Source organism: Rhamphochromis sp. 'chilingali' (genome assembly GCF_963969265.1).
Source record: "Rhamphochromis sp. 'chilingali' genome assembly, chromosome: 10".
In the NCBI taxonomy this organism is placed as follows: Eukaryota; Metazoa; Chordata; class Actinopteri; order Cichliformes; family Cichlidae; genus Rhamphochromis; species Rhamphochromis sp. 'chilingali'.
Window position 1 is genome coordinate 22,808,116 of NC_137937.1, and position 21,202 is coordinate 22,829,317.

Genomic DNA, 21,202 nt, shown 5'->3' on the forward strand with positions numbered 1-21,202 from the left:
ATATCTCTTCTCGAGCGCCTCCCTGCTTCTTTCCTACATGCGTTCCTTCGTTTCTCCATTCAGACTTGCTTGTGTACTTTTCTCCAACCCTTTCTTCTTCTTCTTTTCCTTTTTTTTTTTGGTTCTCACCCACATGACCTGCCTATCTTTCCCTACTGCGTTGTTTTCCTCTTCTTATCTTCCACTTTCTTTGCCCCGTCTTCCCTGCGTGAGCCCACTGGATTGTCATGTGAGGTGCTGTTGCGCTGTTGACAAAACACAAAGCCCTTCACATCCATCCTGCACCTGGGATCTTTGGCTACTGCTCTGTCGTCGGCGTGAGCATGTGAGAAAGACAGTGGGAGGCAGACAAACAAGGAAAGAAGCAAAACGAAGGAAAAAAATGTAGAATGCCATTCATCCACCAAAACTGGAGCCAGGTGGCCAACTTAATGTTCTTGAACTTTTTGTGACTGTATAAAAAGGAAAGGAACTACATTATCCTCGAACTGTAACACTGGTACACTGTGACACTTTTTTGGTCTTAGTTTTCCACCTCTTACAAAAAAAATGCCTTTTATCTTTACAGAGATCCTGGGGTATTGAGTCATTTCTCTATAAGCCTGTGCCATCTGTTTATAAGGAGGAAGAGTGACCAAGGTGAAAAATGCAGTTGGTTGACAAAGTGCAAAGCTCTCACTCTACAATCTTATCTTCATGGAAAAGAAAAACATAGCCTTGAGTGAATTTAAGACATTCAAGTCATTTATTTATTTTTGTGTAAAACTGGACGTTAACTGATTGTGGCTGGTGAGAAAAATGTGCTGAACGTCTATCAATCAGCTCATTTGCCGGCCTCTCATCAGAGATCCTGGTGGTTGTTCCCTAATGAAAATGTAAATACATTTCAGCATGCACGGTTTGGTCTCAATTAGTGACCAATGGTGATGCTAAAATCTTACCAACTACCACTAACCTCACATAAGGCCATTGTCAACACTCAATTAACAACCATGTCCATACCCCCCACTCGGTCCTTGAAAAAAACCAAATAAAAAACCCAAAAGCTGAATGCATCTTTTCAACAAATGTCATTTTATGCAGCGTGTTTCTTTAAAAAGGTGAAAGAATGAAAAACTAAATATATTTACAGAAGACAAAAACAATGACAGAAGTGATGCTGTGCATGAGAGAGCAAGATGAAGAGAAGCGATGTGGACTAAGATAGACAGAGAGGAACAGTAAGAGAAAGAGCGCGCATATTCATTAGTTATCCTGGCCATGTCAAACAAGGTCTACCAGAAAAGCTCTTTCACCAAAGTCCATGTAAACACTACCCCCTCCCCTTTTCCACTTACGACACACTCATTTGACAACACGGCTCCCCTTCTCCTCTCAAAGTAGCAGTTCATCTTTTTGGTGTTTGACAGTCGAGTCTGTACACTAAAAGAAACGCACAAGGTAAAAGCCCCCCCCCTCCCGTGCTCTCACTCCCACTCTTAAGATTGTGTCTCTCTGTCTCTCTCCACCTTGATGTACATTCAGTTCCAGGTCTTATCTCCACGTTCTTGTTCCTGTCAGTGTTGAGATGAGCCGAGCCATCCCACATGTGCAGGAATGCGTTAATGAACCCCACTTTGCGATCTGAAGGCTGGATGCTTGGAAGTGAAGGTTGTCTGTCCTGGTGTTTTGGCTAAATTTGCTTTGAAATTCAAATGTGCTTTGCTTTTATCTGTGTCTCAAAGTGCTCTCTCCCCAACTGTGTGGTTGACCATGTTAACGAGGCACCATATAGAACACCAATTAACAATAAAAATAATCTTGAGTGTTTGGGCCTTGCTATTTGTTTTTTTAACGTTTTTTTTAAGATCTTAAGGAGAAATATCCGTCTGCAATTCATTTCTTTGGAGTTTAACGTCATGAATAAATATTTATGGAACATAATATTCTGATCATTTGTTTATAGCCGATGGTAAGTTTAGAATAATATACTGGGGATAAAGTGTTAATCACCTATATCTCCACTTCTAAATCTTAAACACTTCAAGCATAAGTAAAAAAAAGTTGGAATACTACTTTAATAGAGGGAGAAATAATGCAATTAATAGCAGAAAGACAGAGAATGAATCACATTTTTGATGGAAACTTCTCCAACCAGAAGTTTTGATTTACTGTCAGTTCATGTTTCTGCTTTTTTTCCACTGGGGCGAATGTCACCATGACCATTTTTTTCAAATGTCAGTCCTGCTTTTATGTGTTCGACCGGTCAACCCATGCTTATGTCTGGACAAATCACATTACAGCTATCTCTACTGTTTAATAGGAGCTCCAAAAACAGAGTTGTAAGAACTATGATGGTCCTCCGACACAGATAAATGGGGGTGTTTCCAGCAACAGTTGCTGTAGAACCACGAGACATTTCCTGTGGTCTGAGAGTGCCCGGTGTTGTATGGCTCAGACTACAATCAGCTTTTAAAAGATTTGCTTCAGCAAAAACAGCACCATAAAAGTGAGAGCAAGGGAAGCTGTTGCATTCAGGCTTTTTATCCTCCAACACAACAACATAATCATCAGCCCTTCAGACATCCTTCATTATGCCACACTGATGAAGCATTGAGCCACTCTCTGCTTATACAGCTGTCAGCAGCTGCCAGCTTTATGCTGTGTGTGTCTCTGTTTCTCTTCTTTCATGGGAATTCCTGACAAGGGCCAACGGATGCTGGAACTCTGACTTAGGCTACGTCCACACTAATGCGTTTTCGTTTGAAGACACATCGTTTTCTCTCCATTTTGGCCTCCCGTCCACACTGAGACGGCGGTTTCGCTGATGGAAAACGCAGCATTTTGAAAAACGCTCTCGAAAATGCATACATTTGGAAACAGTGCTTTCACGTCACAGTGTGGAGAGTAAAAACGCAGACTTTCTAAAATGATGACGCATTTTAGGCATGTGATGCAGTCATGTGACGCAGTCATGTGACCAATTACACTAAGATAGCGGAGGGCATTATACAGCAGTTGTTTTGTTTTCTCTGAATTTTGACAGCCCTACTAAAGATATCAGTCTGTACATGATCCAGATAGCTTTTCTTCAAATTCTTTAACTCTCACTCGCTTTTGAAACTTTGTACTTTTGTGTTACTCGCAGCAACAACTCCACCTCATTGTTAGTCCATTTAAAAAACTCGGTGGTTTTCCTCAACATTCTGCCGTGACGTTTCAAAGAGCTGGAAAGTAAATAAGCGGCAGACAGAAATGAGGCAGGTCAAATCTTCTTGCGCTTCATGAATGCACAGTACTGGAACATAAGCGTTTTTGGCCGTTTCAACGTGGACGCACAACTCTGTGAAAACGACTGAAAACGCTACTGTGAACGCGGAGCGTTTTCAGACGAAAATGCCGTTTTCAAATCTATCCGTAGCCTTAATTCCAGAAGGCCTTCAGCATTCCCGTCAGAATGCAGGGAGATGATAAAACAGTCCTTGATGGAGGTGTGACAAAGCAAAGCAAAAGGAAAAGACAGAAAGGTGACCAGCTGATCTATTCATGAAAGGCTTCTTTCCTTCTTATTCTCATGACGTCTGTGGGCCCACATCAGTTCACAGAGAGCAGGCATCTGGCTGGATCGGTGAGTCTGATGCCACTGGTTGAAATCTGACTCAAACATTGTGTCCTAATTTAACTACATGCTACCACCTGAAACTAATTTTTTATTAAGATGGAATACACAAGTGAGTCAATAAGGATTAATGTTGAGGTAATACAACAACTTGACTTGCAACAATGTCTTCAGTGTTGAATAACTTCTTATATGAAACACTCCTACTTATCTATTGAAATGGCCACTGTAGGAGATAAATTAAGCTACAAAAAGCTTTGGTGAACTCCAACAGATGCACAGAAGCATCTGCTCTTTTATACAAAAGAATGCTTGTTTGAGAAATACAGCATGTACAGTGACTGAAACATTATGAATTTTTATATTCAAAAGCCTAAACCCCAGTTGGAGGTAACAGGTGTCACAATGGTGGCTATCAACTTTCTCTGTTAAGCCAGGTTTTCTGCTTCAAGCTCTGTGCGTGTGTTTGATGGATCATATTATTTCAATTCAATTTCAAAAAAATGATCCCTGTGAGTGTTGCCTACTCAAGAAATGTTATCAGATATGGATAGTACAGGTTGCTCCCTTGCCACAAGGGGTCACCACAGCTGGTATCTGCACATGTTTGATTTAGCGGTTTTACGCTGGATGCGCTTCCTGATGGAACCTTGAGGGGATTTGTGTTTTCAGCTGGAATTGAACAGGCGACCTTTTGTTTGCCAAGAAAATATGTTAACCACTACATAATGATGATAAATTGGTGATTAAAGCAGTAGTTTTTCATATGGGGGGGCACTAAAAATATTTGGGTGGCACACCAAAAGCAGAACAGTCTCACGGATGCTACAGAAAATTTATAATCTAGGGATTTTAGAGCTGGAAAGATTCAACCTCAACACTAAGAAAATATAGATTAGAAATGGCTTTAGTTTGTCAGCAGATCACAGTGAAATTAATTTTATTGATTAAACAGATATTCTTGGGAGTGTGTCCTGTAGCTGAAATTCCACCAGTGTAAAAGACAACACAACCTGCTCCCGACCACGTTCAGAATAGGTAATCATGGGGATTTAGCCAGGTAAGAAGAAAGCCTCTTTCATGACGCAACTCTGACTTTAAGGTCACAATGGGCTGCTTATAAAATCATTTTGCTTAGCAGTATATCCATCTGACCACTGTTTGTTTTCTTGCTCTTGAATGATGCTGTTTTCAGACATCAGTCCCTTCACCCTACATGTTTTTAATATTCCAAAATACTTTTTAAGTAAGTAGTAGGGATGGGTACCGGTATCCGGTGCCATCATGGCATAACCAGACCGAAAAGCAGCGCACATTTCGGTGCTTTATTTCGGTGCTTCTTTTTCCTGAGCTATGATACACTTTAGATTCTAGCCAATCATTTTACGTTTCCGAGGATAGTAGGCGGGTCCAGGTACATATGTTCTTTTAGAGCAGAGCTACAGATTAAAAATGCACAAGGCGAAGCGGTCAAAAGTCTGGCTGTACTTCACAGCAAAATATGCAAACTCAGCAGCCTGCAACAAGTGCTTTAAGCTGATACTGTGATACTGTCAAAGGAGGTAACACCTCAAATCCAACGGAACACCTGGCGACGCATAGCGTTTTTTTAAAAGCCGAGAAATGCGCCGTATTTGATAGCTTGCTGCAAGACCTCACACCGTGCACATCTACTGCGGGTGGGTTGCCAGTTATCGGACCTGGAGTTAGCAACATCCCCCAAAAACCCGAAGATTAGAGTCCTGGCCCCTAGCCCTGCCAGTGTAGCAGAAATGATGACGGATGATGATGGCAGCAGCAGCCGTTCTTCTCTGCGTGAGTAGCTTAATGTTGTTCGTGTGTAATTTACGTTGAGTAGGCTAACCACGTTATTAAATTAATGCATGTAAGGTGAACTAGCAAACATCATCATAGCTACATGCGGCTGTCTTCTTGTTTGATGGCAGATACTCCCTTCACCCTGGACAAAAAGGCTAAAATGACCAAAGAAAAAGTGGAAAACAGTTAAACATGAGAAGTTTTTGGATAAAGTTTGTGTTTTTTTCCATTGTTTAAGCACTGCTTCCAGCCAAGAGTGATACCATATATGCCCCATAGCTGCAGAAAAGGCTAATATTGTTATCTTTTTACAAAAAAACAGCTGAACATGAGAGGTTTTTGGACCAATTTTGTGTTCTCCATTCTTTAAGCACCGGCACCGTTTCAAAAGTACCGGTTTGGCACCGGTATCGGATAAAACCTAAACAACACCCATCCCTAGTAAGTAGGCACATTCACTGGCACAAATGTGTAACCTATAAAATACAGGTGTATATTAATATACAAACGATCCCAGCAAAATGTCTGACCACCTTGTGTGTTCAAAATATATGATTATACTATCATTTACCTCACACTCTAAAAAAAGGCTTAAAACTAAAACATTACATGCTCAGACTATGATGCACACTCATTAATAAGCAGCATTAGGTTACAATATGCACACCCTTTCAGTAAATTCAAGCTTGGCAGCTATTTTTATCATATTGGATGTGCTATTCCCATGATATCATCATGTGACTCATTGTTCCATCATGGTGGTATGCAAAAACCATGCCTATAAACTGATAAACAATGGCCTCACACCTGCCAAGCTGATAGCTGGCCATAGCAAATGTAACAACTCAAGCCTAAAATTTCACCCAGAAACACACACTGTCTGATAATAACAGAGAAATAAAAACACAAAATCATTTCACAAGCTAACACTGCATCTAGAAATGGAGAACCACGTTTGCACAGTGAGGATACTTTGCATTGTCAATCCTTTATGTGTGAATCAAAATTGCATGATTTTGTGCATTTGCATCACAAAATATATCCATCTATCCATCCGATACAAGTTCTGAACATACAATAAAATTACTGAGCAGCTGGAAGTGTTTAAGTGTGCAAAGTGTCTAAAGGTTGCAAACAAAAAGCAAACTTTTTAGAATTGCTTCCAACTGCGGTGACTTTGCACTGTTTCCCTTTCTGTCTCAGAAAGTTACAACTCAAGAAAAAATATACATGCATTGTACAAGATAACCATCTCAAATTGATACCTTCATTTAAATGAAGCTTGCTTTCTTTGCTCAGATGGAAATATGTGGGGGTTTTTCCTCTCCTGACAGAAAGAAAAAAAATGGAGCCACTTTAAACACACATCAGCTACATGAGTTCTTTAAATAAATACTCAGAGTGACACAAACTTTAAATACAAAGCACTGCACTCATATAGGCCTCACAAATCTCAATGTGCATGTATTCCTTGAGGCAACACTGACTGAAAAATCAAAGTTCAAATGTAAGTCTGGCATTTGTAAAACCCTTAATGGCTCAGTGGGAAAACTGCTGGCTCCAAATGATCAAGACCAAACGTCTACCTTTACTCAACTGTAATGCACACAAATAGCTTGATTACAGTTAATGTTCAGATTAAGATAAAAGTTTGATTAAGTAGTTTACATGAGTCACAGTAACCCAGCAAAGAGAGAAACACTGGGGTCACTCTGTTATTAATGTCTGGATTTGAGACGGGACAAGAGAAGGGAACTGCTTTGACTTTGCGAGTGGCTGGAGGTTGATTCCCATCCACAGGACACTGGGACTGGAACTAAAAAGTAGAAAATTTAAAAACTATCAAAATATAAAAATGCAATATGGGTTTGTTTCTGAGACACCAACTGCCCGTGAACTTGTGAACTGGGCAGTTGGATGGTCTTTCCAACTTGGGTAATTTATAAGAATAAGCTGCTTTTCAAACCATCATTTGATACTATCTTTATCTAATAAGTTGGAGTTTCATTTCCTCTGATGCTGAACTCCTGTGACCTGATTTGATTCTACATATGAAGCCACTTTTTTCCATACCTATTAGTGTCAAGTTGCTCTTTTGGTTTGTAAGGTGAAATAATCAAATAAAAAAATGAATGCATATGCACATTTAAACTACTTGAGATATTTATTTCCATCAAAAGGTAAAAGAAAGAAAAACAAAATTAAAAATTCAGATCCCCACCAGCTTATGTTTAGATCTAATTGTAGGCTTACTATAGTAACATTAAAACATGTACATAATACAAGCACATAAATGCATGATAATATATTTTAAATAATATTCTTCCATACCACTGATTGCTTCCAAGTGATCCCAACACCATCATCAAGTGCTGGAATTTAAATATATAAAAATGTATGCATCTCTGTAACTGCAGGTTTGCCTAATATCTATGAATTTTCATTTTAAAGTTCTGAATCAGCTTCGCCAGTTAGTTTATGAGTACAGTGGGTTGTTTGGGTTGTGGGTTGTTTGTGGAGCATCACAGGTGCAAAAAAAGTGCCAAACACAGATATGTGTTATAATTTCTCTAAACGAGTTAAAATCTTGATGAGACCATTTAGATTTATTTCATATAATGGAAGTGCATTCACTCTGTAAATCACTATAATGTCGACTAAAACTCCATTTAATACACACATGCACACACAGAGACACAAACACCTACTTATTGCTGTAATAGGAGACCATAAATTACTGTGCAATTCCTCTCTCTGGAATAATGTAGCATTCAATAGGGGCAATCAAAACACCTCACGTCAGTAAACCAAACCTCACACCTAACGTACTGACACACACACACACACACACACACACACAGCAGTTGTCGTGCAGAACTCTAAGCCAAAGACAGCGTCTGCTTATACTAAATGATAACGTAACGGAATGTAAATCAGAGATGTTCAGCGGTGAGAATGAGAACAGGAAAATATGTGTGTAGGTGAGTGTCTTTTTTTGGCAGCTTTGGGAGCAGAGGGTGTGCATGAGGTTTATGTGTGTGTGGAGGGAGGGCTGATGGTGTTAACATTACAGCTGCCATGTGTTTATTTCCAGGAGTTCTGGTCTATGCTGTCTCCGTCATCTCCACATGCTTAAACTGTTACTTTCCATCCATCTACACCCTGCATGTCTGCAGAGTATGTGTGCATGTACGTATGTGTGCTTCGTGGGAGGATATTAATGTATTTCCTACTTGCATGTGAATAATGCGGGGGATGTGGACATCCATGTGCACGCACGGGTGTGAGTACAGTTGCATAAGTCTACATATGTTTACAGCTGCACGCGTCCCACAGTCTCCTCTGCGTGATTAGCTTCCCATTAACTAAGTCGCATATCACCCATCAGCACATCAGTGGCTCCAGGCCTTCTCTGCACCATCTAACTGGCCAAACAAGCTGTTGTCTAGACCCTTAAAGCACACAGACTCTCACACACACACACACACACACACACACACCATCTGGACACCGATTAGGTACCTATCAAAGCATACAATGACTCTATTGCAAAGCCATTTGGTTACAAGTCAACACATGACCTCAAGTTAAGTAGTGAATTTATTCATTTTCTCTGCCTCATTCTGTCTTTTATTTTTTCACCAAAGCCTGAAACTGAAGAATATCTAATGGCCAATATGTTTTAGAATTAAAGCACAGATTGTGGTGTCGTCCTTAAAGGTTCGAGATACTTGACTCAAACAAGTAAACCTGTAGATGAGGTTATAAGGCTACAGATAGGAACACGAGATTCAAAAAGTGATCGAGTTAGAAATAGCTCAACAATTGTTTGGTATACAGGGTTCAGACAAAATGTTTAGTTTTTAAACAGAAAAAGGAGAGATTGAAGTATACAGTTAACTTTGTGAAAACGCTTGCTATGTCTTAAAATATAAGACGGGCACTGATTTCCTATCGAGACTGACATTGACATGGATCACTATTTTCTCTCTGCGTGTCCTTACGTTCATTTACCCTCTTCTTCATGTTAAACAATACCAAATCTTCTATACTGAATATCTCTAAGAAGCCTGAACTCAAGTAACGGGCCCCAAACAACGATCAATTACCCTCTCCACTCCCTGCTCGCCCTCCCCAATCCAAAAAATAGTTCCAGGTGGTGAGACTGGGAGGGCAGGATATCATGGAGGGAGTGCGAGTGCATGGAAAACCCTAAGCCCTCATAGTCCCAGTGCACTAAGGTTGTCACAGCCAGCTTTCCTTTGCTCCACTCCCCTTCACCTGTTATCTGTCTATCACTTTATTGTGTTAGACCATGTTGGGCAGAGAGTGATCAACTCACACAATCAGAGTATAAAGACGTTTTTCTCGCATAATCGCAGCAAATTTGATTTCCAAGATAGAAGTTTTGTAATTTGATGCCTAGCTGTCATCCACATGCTGAATTTACTAACAGCCACCCATTGAAATTTATATTAATAAGCAAAATATATATAGCACAAGTGATTATATGTCTTTGGACTATTAATACAAATTTCTGTTCTAATCATTCCGGCAATAGTTTGTAGGATTTTGCTGAAACTCGCATAATATCAGTGCTTATTATTGTATAAAAATTATCCTTTCTTTCTACACTGCCTCTCTCTCTTTCTCACACACACACACACACACACACACACACACACACACACACACACACACACACACACAGCTTCCCCTGCTCCAGCTGTGTCTTAAGAAGTCAGCGCCAGACCGGTAATCTGACTGGGATAGAAGTTACTGGATCTGTATCCATTACAGGATGTAATACCCCTCTATCCCAAACTCTCAACACTTCCCCTTTCTGCACCTTTCAGAGGTCATTCTAAGATGACTGTTTCCTCCATTTTTCTCAGCGCTATAGCCCCATCCAAATATAATGCAATTTGCTTATTGCACATTGCTTTGTAGCTGATGGTTACCCACTATAACAGCCATTCCAGGTGGTGAGAGTAACCCTCTAATGCATTTTACCACAATCAAGTTTCAACCCATGTTGTGCATTACACCACTGGTAGTTGCTTCACCTGAGAAAAGTTTCGCTTTTTTACTTTGAAGTTGCTGATTTTTATTGGTATTACATGGTTTCTAGTCACAATATCATCACAAACCGAATACACAGAACTTCTGGGTAACCGACACACTACAGCTACAGGAGCTGCTCAGCCAGGGTAACCCATGCTATGAAGCTCCCAGCACACAATTTCTGTGCTGATGATGCTGCTGGTTTGAAACTCCTGAGTCAGCAGAGCATTACCACCATGAACCTGAGCACTCAGCAACCCTCAGCACTCAGTAACAAGTTGCTGGAGTTTTTAAATGCTTAAATTCGCCAATAATACCAATTAGAGTTGATCGTAGAATATCTACAAGAGAAGAACTTTCATAAACTGGCTTGTTGCAGTAGTGACAATCTATTTGCAGTATCACACTCCAATTCAGTGAGATCTATAGAATGTCCCAGTATTTTACAAATGTTTGTAAAGGCAGACTGCATGGCTAGGAGCTTGGTTTTATACATCTATGACAATGTAACTGAAAACACCTGAATTCAAAGATTAAAAGGAGTAGCCCAACACTTACAGGCCCCTTAAGTGTCAGTATCAAAAATGGTGTATTTGAGACTCATATCTGTGTCATTACTTTTATAGTAGAACAATAAATTCTCAAATGTCACCACATTAGTCTTCTGGGTACCAGGTTGTTAAGCCTGGTCAGGCCATGGTTTTTGGTGCAAGCTGAAGAAGAAAAAGAAGGGAAAAAAAAAATCACATAGAAAATTGACAAAGGGAAAACAAATACTAATAGAAAACCAATAACAAGCACTAAAATGTTCCCCCTCTGGCTCAACGTTACAGTCAGGACATCAGTAGTTCTAATGAGGTATCAGTTTTCTGCATGTGAACAGAACACATCCTGTCAGAAAGCTTTAAGGGTGAGGAATGGAAAGCACAACTAACGGCACGGTACACTGAGTCACATCTCAAGTGCTTCTTTTCTTATTTTTTTAAAGCTGTGTTTTATTCCAAAATGCCTAATGACTTCCTCAGAGCAGAGTATCTTCAGAGACCCTCTCTGCATCCCTAAATGCAATTGAATGAATTCACTTGGAGTTGATGGGAATCATCTCTTTCACTGCTTTTGATTTTCTCAAAAACTAACAGCCAGGGCAATCCGTAAGTATGAAGTATGTTACTTTTACAATAAACTCAAAGAACTATGGCAAATTCTTAGGAGCTCGAGAACACAGGCAGCAAGTGTGATGTGTATATCTTGGCCAAAAACCAGGTAAATGTTTTATTCAGATAAAATAACACCTGAAATTCCACAGAGAGCAACAGTCTCATTAGAGAGCAGTGACAAAAGCAAAGCAACTGGCGGAGCTTTGACTGTGAAAACTGATACAGCCGTGCTTATTTCCACCAAGGACAATGAAATGTAAGCTATCACGCTCGCTCCTCACTTCCCAGAACTCACATTGAAGGCTGCAGCGTGGTGTAGGTGGAAGGTCACAAAAGATTTGTGTGTATGAGATTCATAAAGTGTGCATAAGAGTGTGATTTCCCTATACTGCCTATGCCCACTATGCGACAATAAGGAATACAATGTTACCTATTTGTTTACCGCACAGACAATGGCGTATAAATGCCAGAGGGCAAAATGTGACTTTTATGCAGACACAACAGAGTAGGCATTTTACTGGCTGTTTAGAAAATTAACTACTCCATTTAACTATTTAACTACTCACCTGTGGCAACATGAACAAGGAATCCCAGGTATAGACATCTATTCAGTCTACCAAGTTATTTGTGAGTTGTTACGGAACAAAGACAATACACCGAGGAAATTAAGATACAGAAAGAGAAAAGGAGACGGAGACAGTCTTGTACATAACAACCACCTCGCTCCGTCTCACAACTTCTTTTAATTGACAAATGTTTGCCTGTTGAGTCACGGCTGAATTTATTGACAATCAATCATCTGTATGTCAGCCGATGAATAGGCCTGTTGCTGGTCCAATCAGTCATCTACGCGTAAGCCAATAAATGCGACTAACAGGCCTCAGGAGAAATGCTTTCTGAATACAGTTTGGACAGTTTGGATCAGCACAGTCCCTTTTTTGTTTTTCTGTTTATTATGTGAATTTTGCTGATGCCAGCAAATAAAATAAGACAATGAATTAAATCCTAGCATCTCAAATTCACACGCTAAGAATTTAAAGGCTATTCAGCACAGAGCAGTGTTCTAACGCTTACATATAAATAGTCATTTTTCATTCTTTTAGCTTCTAAATACTGGCAATGCCGGGAAGGATTTATGAAAACTGGACTGAAGATTTTCTCAGCAAATGCCTTACAAATAGAAAAAACACACACTGTGAATGACTAACTAGGAGCATAACACAAACAAGAAATCTTGGGTGAGGTCCAACATTGTGTCAGATTTAACAGTTCTTCTTTGCTGGCAGCTGTTCTGCGGCATCTTGGACGGAGCAGTCGGCGTTACCGTGCATCTAAAACATGTCGACACTTTGTCAGTTTGCACCCCTGTGCACTCAGGTGTGCAGTTTCATGCTTAAAAGCACATAATATTTAAAATAACTGTTATTCCTTCCAAAGCTCCAGTTATAAATTATGAAGCAGCACCTGAAAACAAAGCGAGTAAATCAGAAGGAGGGAGCTCGGCACAGACTGCTTCTGGAAAACCACCCAGTGACAATGACAGGAAAGATATACAAGACAGAGGAGATGACTTGCTGCCAGAGGTCGCAGGAAGACCTCGGCACATAACATACTGAGCATGAGGTATGAGCGTTTGCTGGCTTAACTTCAGGGCTCCCAGCTGAAATAGCCTACAATGACTTTAAATAGATCAACGATAAAGAAAGAGATAGATAAATAAACGCAGACACCATCATTAATTAGAAACACTGTCCAAATCTACACTCTGTGTTTAACTGAACAGTGGAAAGACTAACATTTAAACTCTTGAAAACCAAACTTTGTTTTTAAATTACTGATTGGGAGGAAAATCTACAAAATGCTCTTGTTACAGTTAACCCTAGAAGAGGGCATGAAAAATAACAGAGGCTGCGAGTTAACCCTTAAAGCTGAGCTAGGGAGCACCTTTTTATTGTCGCTGGAAAAAAAATTCAATATAACATTTGAGGATGTTGTAATTGAAGTAGAATTAGACGAACCATAGCTTCTTGACCTTCCCCGAGGCTTTAGAAAATCTGGCTCACGTCCACAGATTTGAGTTAACTGCACTTCTTTTCAGTCTGGCATGTAGAGGGTCAAGTGAAGTATAAATGCGGTAATATAAAGCCTGAAAATGTAACCATTTGTGGTAATCCCATCAGTTAAGCATAAGACTTTCACTTAGGAGATTGGGGTTCAAATTCGATTTGAAGATGAAACTCAGGCACTGTTTAATAAGACGAATGAACCGTCTCCTGTCAGACTCTTTATTTCTACTTACTGCAGCTTTAAAAACAAGTGTGATGGCACTAAACGCAACAGAGTTTTGAATCTGACACGTTCTCCCTCCAACACATAACAAATCACAGTTGAGATACCAAACATGGTCACAGACAAAGCGGCCGGCGCGTGTGACATCAGTGTCAGTCTGTGAGGATGCACCTCTCAGTGTGCTTGAAGAAAATGACAAATATATTGTAAATGAACTGACATATGACTCAGTTATTATTGCAGCATAGAGTGCTTTGAAAGGGGTGTGATAATTCATGAAATGGGAACATCTTTCTTCTTTTTGCATCACAAGCCGCTGGTTGAATATTAGCTTCAGCAGCATTCATGTGCATGTGTTAAATACGCAAATTTAAAAATCATAGACTTGCTTGAAAATGTGTCGAATCAAATTTCTCATTTCAAAATCACAGCCCAAAGGAAGAGACAAAACACTGCCCTGTGCTTATTAAAAACCTTTTCATAATGACATGAAAATCAGTTATAACGCACAGAAAAAACAGCAACATACTATAGATATTTGGGATCATGTCCACTTCATTTGCATTTAACGTTTAAAACAGATTGTCATCATGGATTGCTTTCACAAAATGAAGGGCAAGGTATAGCACAGATTTAAGACGCAAGACTTAATGAGTTAAAAACTGGTAAACAACAAAAAAAACTCTAAAGCAATGCTTCACAGTGTTAATGGGAGTAAGAGACGTAATGAGCTGTTGTGGAGCAACTTCAGCACGCAGCTACTTAAAAAAGTTCAGGGGAGCAGTCAGCAGAGAAAGTTTGCAGTAACTCACCGTGTCCTTGCGCATGCAGAGAGAACAGTCCAAGCAATAGTAGAGAACTCCAGCTCCAGAAACAGAGAGACAAACAGCGCTTCAGCCTTTCTCCCTGCACTGGCATGGTAAGAGTGTGCCGCCGCTCCTCTCTTCTCTGGTCTCCTCTCTTCTCTGGTCTCCTCTCTTCAGCGCTCTCCGCACGATGGGATCCGCTCACACGCCGTCGCTCCTTCTCAGTGTGTATGTATGCACCAGAGAGAGAGAGTGGGTAGCAAGAGAGGCGGGGGTAGTATCAGGCATGCGAGCTCCTGAATCTGCGAGTGCGAATGTGTGTGTGTCTGTGTGGGTCCACCGAAACGTGAGAAAGTCCACACCACACAGAACACACCGGCAACAGCAGCAGCAGTTGGAGATGATTGTCCCCCCAACCCTGTCTGACAGTAGCAGCCCAGCTGAGAGAGAGAGGGAGAGAGACAGACAAAAAGGGGGAGTTTACTTCACTTGCCTTGTAGGGAGGGCTAGCCCTCTCTCTCTCCACACACACACACACACACACACACACACACACACACACACACACACACACACACACACACACACACACACACACACACAGGGAGGGAGGACATGGGTGGAAAGAAAACAGGGGCAGAGAGCAGACAGGAGCAAGATGGGGTTTTAGAAAAAAAAAAGTAGGAGGAGGGTGAGGAGGACATTGAAAACAAGCAGCACTATCTGTGGGATTCTGCACCTTTAACAACTTATAGATATCTGTTTACACTTTGTTTTGGAAATAAGACTGTTAATCGGGTGAGATTGACATAAAGTGTTGACCTAACAATAAAGCAGTGCTACAATTGATCATACAATACATTTCAGATTACTGCAGGAACTAAAAGAAAATCATATAACATCCACATGTACTTCCTTTCATGTGATTGCAGCGGATCCTAACTGTTGTGCGTTTGCATGGCCTAAATGGGAAAATTGGACCAATGTATGTTCAGTAAATATATCAGAATAGCTGAATATCAGAGTAACTGCCAACACTGGAGGTACTGGATAAATCTGTGTAGTACTTCAAGTATAATTAAGGGAAAAAATATACTGTATATGGAAGAGGCCCTACTTTAGGTGTGGTTTAATAGAGTGGATTTGAATTGTTCATGTTAACACGTAGGCAGGCTAACCTGTAGTGTACTTAGACACCCTTTATGCATATGGTTTTGAGCCTAAGGCATTGACCTTTAGCTTTGGTCTTCAGCAGGCTGGAACGAGCATATGCAAAACAACATTTGAATAAAACTGCACTCAGGTTTGTGTCACCGACGACTCCACAGTCTGCACGGCTGGAGTCGGGTTTATCATTCCGAAGAATTCTGCTTTACAATCCCAGATTTACGAAAAGCTACTCAAAACACCTCTTCACACAGTGGCGTGCTATTCAAGTAGCTGGCCTAGACACTTTGAAGGAGCTGTTAGAGATTACATCACCCAAGCCTGGAGCTTTTATACTAATAAATAAATGGGTTGAGACACTCTAATAGACCATTTCCTTTCCAGAACTATCCTCTTGCCTGTAAGGCATGCTTTCGACAAAACCGCGTGTGTGTGTTTGTGAGAGCGCACGTGCGTGTGTGCTGGTAACACTTTGCTTTTAGCTGAAAATATGACAGACCTGAAACACCACAGAATGGGCAGCTTTTTTTTTTTTTTCCCTCCTCAAAACACAAAATGCTGAACATTGAAGTTTCGAGGTTAAATAGATGGGGGTTTTGTTTTCATGTTAATCTGCCTCTTTGTTGCTGCCGCTGTTCTTTGCACTTCTTTTCTTTCTCACACTTGTTCATGTTGGTCATTAAAGGCAAACAATAGGCTGCCTGGCTCCCTCGCTCTTCGATGAGAGCAAAATATCACTTCACAAATAAACCGTCCTGCCCTGCCGCTGCCCTATCGTCTTTCTGTCTGCCCTCATCATTGCCTCTCTCAAGCCCTGTTCCCATACAAACAGTAATAAATGTTCTTGTCAATTTTCCTCTCCTGTGAAAGAGAAGATCCAGTCTCAGTTTTTGAAGCAGGATGCCGAGCTGGGGATGTTTAGCAAATAAGAAGCGGCCACTTGTGTAACTTGATATTTCAATTAGTACTTTGACAATTAATTAACCAAATACATCTATTTGGTGTCTTTCTTGCTACAAGATTACAGTGATCTGATTTTTGAATAAAATCCTTTTTTTTTTGCCCTTTCTGAACTTCTGAAATCCTGGATTCGGTTATAAAGTCAAAATTTTGAAGTGACCATTCCAGATAGGAACGTTTTCCGTTTTGGAAAACCACAGCAAAGTTTCTCCTGTTTCATGCCTTCCTAAATGACACACAGCTTTCTTTATTACCATTTCTACTCTTTCCAAGATTTATTTTATTTTTTTTTTAACTAACAAACTTAGCTGCCCTCCCCCTCCACTTCTGTGTTTTTCTTCTCCACTCCTTTTCCCACTCCCCTCCTCCAGTGAACCAGAATGTCATTTCAAGCATGTCTAACCACGGGAAGCCTTTTAAAAAACTGTGACAGCATTTGCCCCCAATCCCCAATAGCTGTGAAGCCCTGTGTGTGTAAGCAAGTAATGAATGTCTGTGGTGATTTGCCTGAGAACAGAATATCATATGCAGATTGAGGTATGATCCCTTTAAAAGCTGTTACTTTAAAGGTACTGTAGACCAGTGCTCCATGACACACACACACACACACACACACACACACACACACACACACACACACACACACACAGGCTATTCTTCACTGGTGTCACCCTCATGCTGGGTCTATGATGAATGGCTGAGACTGTCATGAGCGAAGGATGAGCAGTAAGAAAAAAGGGAGAGAGAAAAAAGCACAGAAAGGCCTCTGACAAGTAAAACAAAGGGGAGAAGAGGGAAGAATAATAGATGTCTGAAGCCTTTTAGAGGAAAGCTTTTTTGAAGAATTTAGATAACAGAAGGAGGAAGTTGACCTTTAAGGGATATTTAGAGGAATTCAAATTTAAGAGCAAAAAAAAGCTTATACTGATAACAGGAGGTCAAAGACATAAAAATACAAGCAACACTTCTACTTTACGTCACAAATGAGTTGCTCAGAAGTCTTTAAATCTGATGCAGAGACCACTGTTTATTCTGACTGCTTGTATGCTAATAGTGTTCAGGCCCCTTTACACATTCAGATTATAAGTCTCAGCAAGTGCTTGGGGTCAGTAGTTTATTCAGCATCCACTCTTTCATCATTTTTGACAAGCTGTCATAACACAACAACTTCACTTGTCAGTAGCTCTCAGTGTCAACACTTCAAAGGAGGTGGACTGAAAGTTGCCAGTAAACACATTTAATTTCTGATCTCGGAAATTAGAAACAAATAATACATCTAATGAGTTGTTAGGTACAATTCAGAAGTTTCCTCCTCTATATATATCGCACTGCACAATCTTAATTAGCAATCCTGAACTATCGCCTCTCCAGAACTGCAAACTATTAACTGCCGTGTCACCCGTGGTTTTATAATACCTTGGAGATAAATGAGAAAGGGTTCTTTCTATTAAGATCAATGACAGTGAATGGGAATGTAAAGATATGCTAAAATCACTTTCAGTTTGTAATCATGCCAAAGCAATACAGTTCAAGATTTAACACAGATCTCCCAATCTTAAAACAGTTTCGACCCAGCAATGTGCTAGATAGAGATTGGTACCCTAACTCATTGCCGTTGCTAATGTCATAAGCTGCAAAGATACCGATATTATTATGGAGATGGACCCAAAGTTTCTTATTTGAGGTCTCTCTGATAGAGTACATTTTTCAATAGGTCTATTACTTACTTGCACTGCAGTGAAGAACATCTTACTAAAGTGGATTAATGTAAAAGAACCAAGTGTTAAACGCTAGTGTAGAGTGCTGTTTTTTGGTACTCTTGTTTTACATTTTTTGCCTTTTTGTCTTTGTTTGTTTGTCTAAAAGTGTGTGCTTAAAGATTTCAGAATGGATCCATCCTTTGCTTGTAAAACTGGAGAACAATAAATATATTTGGAAGAAAAAAAAACTGTCATGTGGACTGATGTGGATTAAGGATGAAAATAAAAATCTGGTATTACTTATATTGCTAAGGTACAATTATATTAACTAGGAGAGCTGCAGAAGCTTTCATTATATGTAGACAACAGCTTTATAATTTGAGTGAAGTTAACTAGATCTCTGTAGCGTGTTGCTAATCTTATAGAAAGTCTATAGCACTGAGACTCTTCTCAATCCTCGCCATTCTGTCATCAGATCATGAGTACTCCCATCATCTATAACTAGGGATCTACAAATATTGTGGTACCATGGAATTGCGTGCCATTGACCTTGACTATCACTGGCCTTTTGGCAAATACTATGACGAAATGACTGCTGAGGGTGATAAAGATGACATATGACATCCTCTGCCTCTCTGATTGCATCCTGTGAGATGGACCTCATTGTAGTTGATCAGAAAGTATCAGCTTTGTATGTAGCTTTGTTGCCTCACAGCTAGAAGGTTGTGGGTTTGAATCCACCATCAGGCCGAGGCCTTTTTGCATGGAGTTTGCACGTTCTCCGTGTGGGTTCTCTCTGGGTACTCTGGCTTCCTCCCACAGTCCGAAGACATGCATTTAGTAGCATTAGGTTAATTGGTGATTCTAAATTGCCTATAACTGATGTGAGTGTGAATGGATGTGTATGTCTGTGTTAGCCCTGCGACAGACCGGCAACCTGTTTGGGGTGTACCCTGCCTCTCACCGTTTGTGAGCTGGGATAGGCTCAAGGCCCCACACGACCCTGAGCTGGATAAGCGGAAGAGAGCGGATGATAAATAGACAGAGCATCCAGGAACTACTTCTGATAAAGTGCAGTCCTAACATGCAAAAAAAAACCCTATCCATAGCGATTTTGAATAGAGGGTAAAGTAGATACGCAATTTTAACTAGATAAAGGAATAAAAATTACACATTATTTATACAGATTGTTGTTCTTTGTTTTTCGAAACAGTTGAATGTGTAGCAGTGCAGCAGTGTTAGGAGAGTCAATTTCTGATTACCAGAGTACTTTTTTTTTTTTTTTTTAAAGTAGGTGTTAAGACTTGAAGGTTTTCACAGGCCACTTACTGTAATTTCTGTCTGGGCTCAAATTCCAAATATATAAATGGACTTGGGATACTTGCGACTCTGCATATACCTATTCAAGCACATTGTCTCCACATTCGGATTTCTTTGGGATTTAAAAACCACCTTACCTTTTCCTGGCTCACTTTTAGAAGCATTTATCCCTTTATTTGATGTGTGAACTGACTAAAAGACAGGGGATTAAATCCATTTTAGTGAAACACCTCCGTGGCACAGCAGCACATCTGCTAATCCCCCCACCCATTCACTTCAGCATGTCTTTAAACTAACAAGAGGTTTAACATAATCTGCTTTAAGTCTGTCCATTCACTCCTATTCACTGGTGCATTTACATAGCAATCCTTTGTAGATGTGGGAGAGCTGTGTGTGAGAGTTGCGGTAGTACTTCCTCTTCCTCCAGTCCATTTGTACCCTCAGCTCCTTCGCCTGAGGGAAACCTAAATGGTGGTTTAGTTGAGTTCATTTGTTGTTTTAGTTTTAAAATGTTCAAACAAAGCACTGCAGTTAGCAACAATTTAGATCAAGACAAGTAGGGAAGACATGATTAAAGTGGTCTCTAAGGAATGTATGAAGTGCTGTGTGCAAAATGGGATAGGAAGGTAATGATTAAGGATGGAGCAACAGGGCTGCAAATTACAGGTGATGCTAAGCCTTTTCACCCTGACTTAAACGACACAAACTCACCAGAGAAATACGATTTCCTCCTTCTGTCGCAAACACAGCCAACAAAAGTCAACCTAGGGCCAAGGAATTGGTGAGAGGAATAAGGACACGAGGAGTAACGCAGAGTTCAGGGAGATGTTGATGAAGCAGTGAAAGAAACTAAAGCCTGTCAGGTCCTCCTCTGTCCTCAACACTAATTTGTACTTGTTTGACCTTTCACCTTTATGAGAAAATACCTCTGCAACACTGAAGAACCCCTTTTTACCCACAAATATGGAAAGATAAAATAAATAATATATTATTTTATATTATTTAGTAAGCAGTTACAGAGTGATGTTTAGATCACTTCAGAGAATGTTAAATTAACTCAATGTATTACCACTTGATCAAATCATAACCATAACCAGTATTTGTCCAACCACAAATAAGATATTTATTCCCTCCCTGAACTGCATGTCGGATGCTAGTAGGAATTTTTTCCATTTAGTGAGATCCTGCCAGACAGGATTTTTTTTTATAAGCATTTATTTTCCTTTACACTCACTGGCCAATTTTTTAGATATGCTGGGCAAGATTTATCCAACTTTCTGTACCCTAAATTCCCTGATCTTAGCCAAAGGGAGTGGCACCCAG

The 21,202-nt window shown here is 40.2% G+C and overlaps 1 protein-coding gene across 3 annotated transcripts in view; it reads right to left on the bottom strand.

Annotated features, from left to right (window-relative positions):
- Positions 1–21,202, bottom strand: part of bmpr1ba (bone morphogenetic protein receptor, type IBa) — a 66,007-nt gene that overhangs the window by 7,590 nt on the left and 37,215 nt on the right. For all 3 annotated transcript variants that reach the window (XM_080893470.1, XM_080893468.1, XM_080893469.1), the window contains one exon: positions 14,739–15,172. In XM_080893470.1, the coding sequence (XP_080749596.1) occupies positions 14,739–14,844 (106 nt within the window). In that variant the 5' untranslated portion in view covers positions 14,845–15,172. The remainder of the gene's footprint in view (positions 1–14,738; positions 15,173–21,202) is intronic.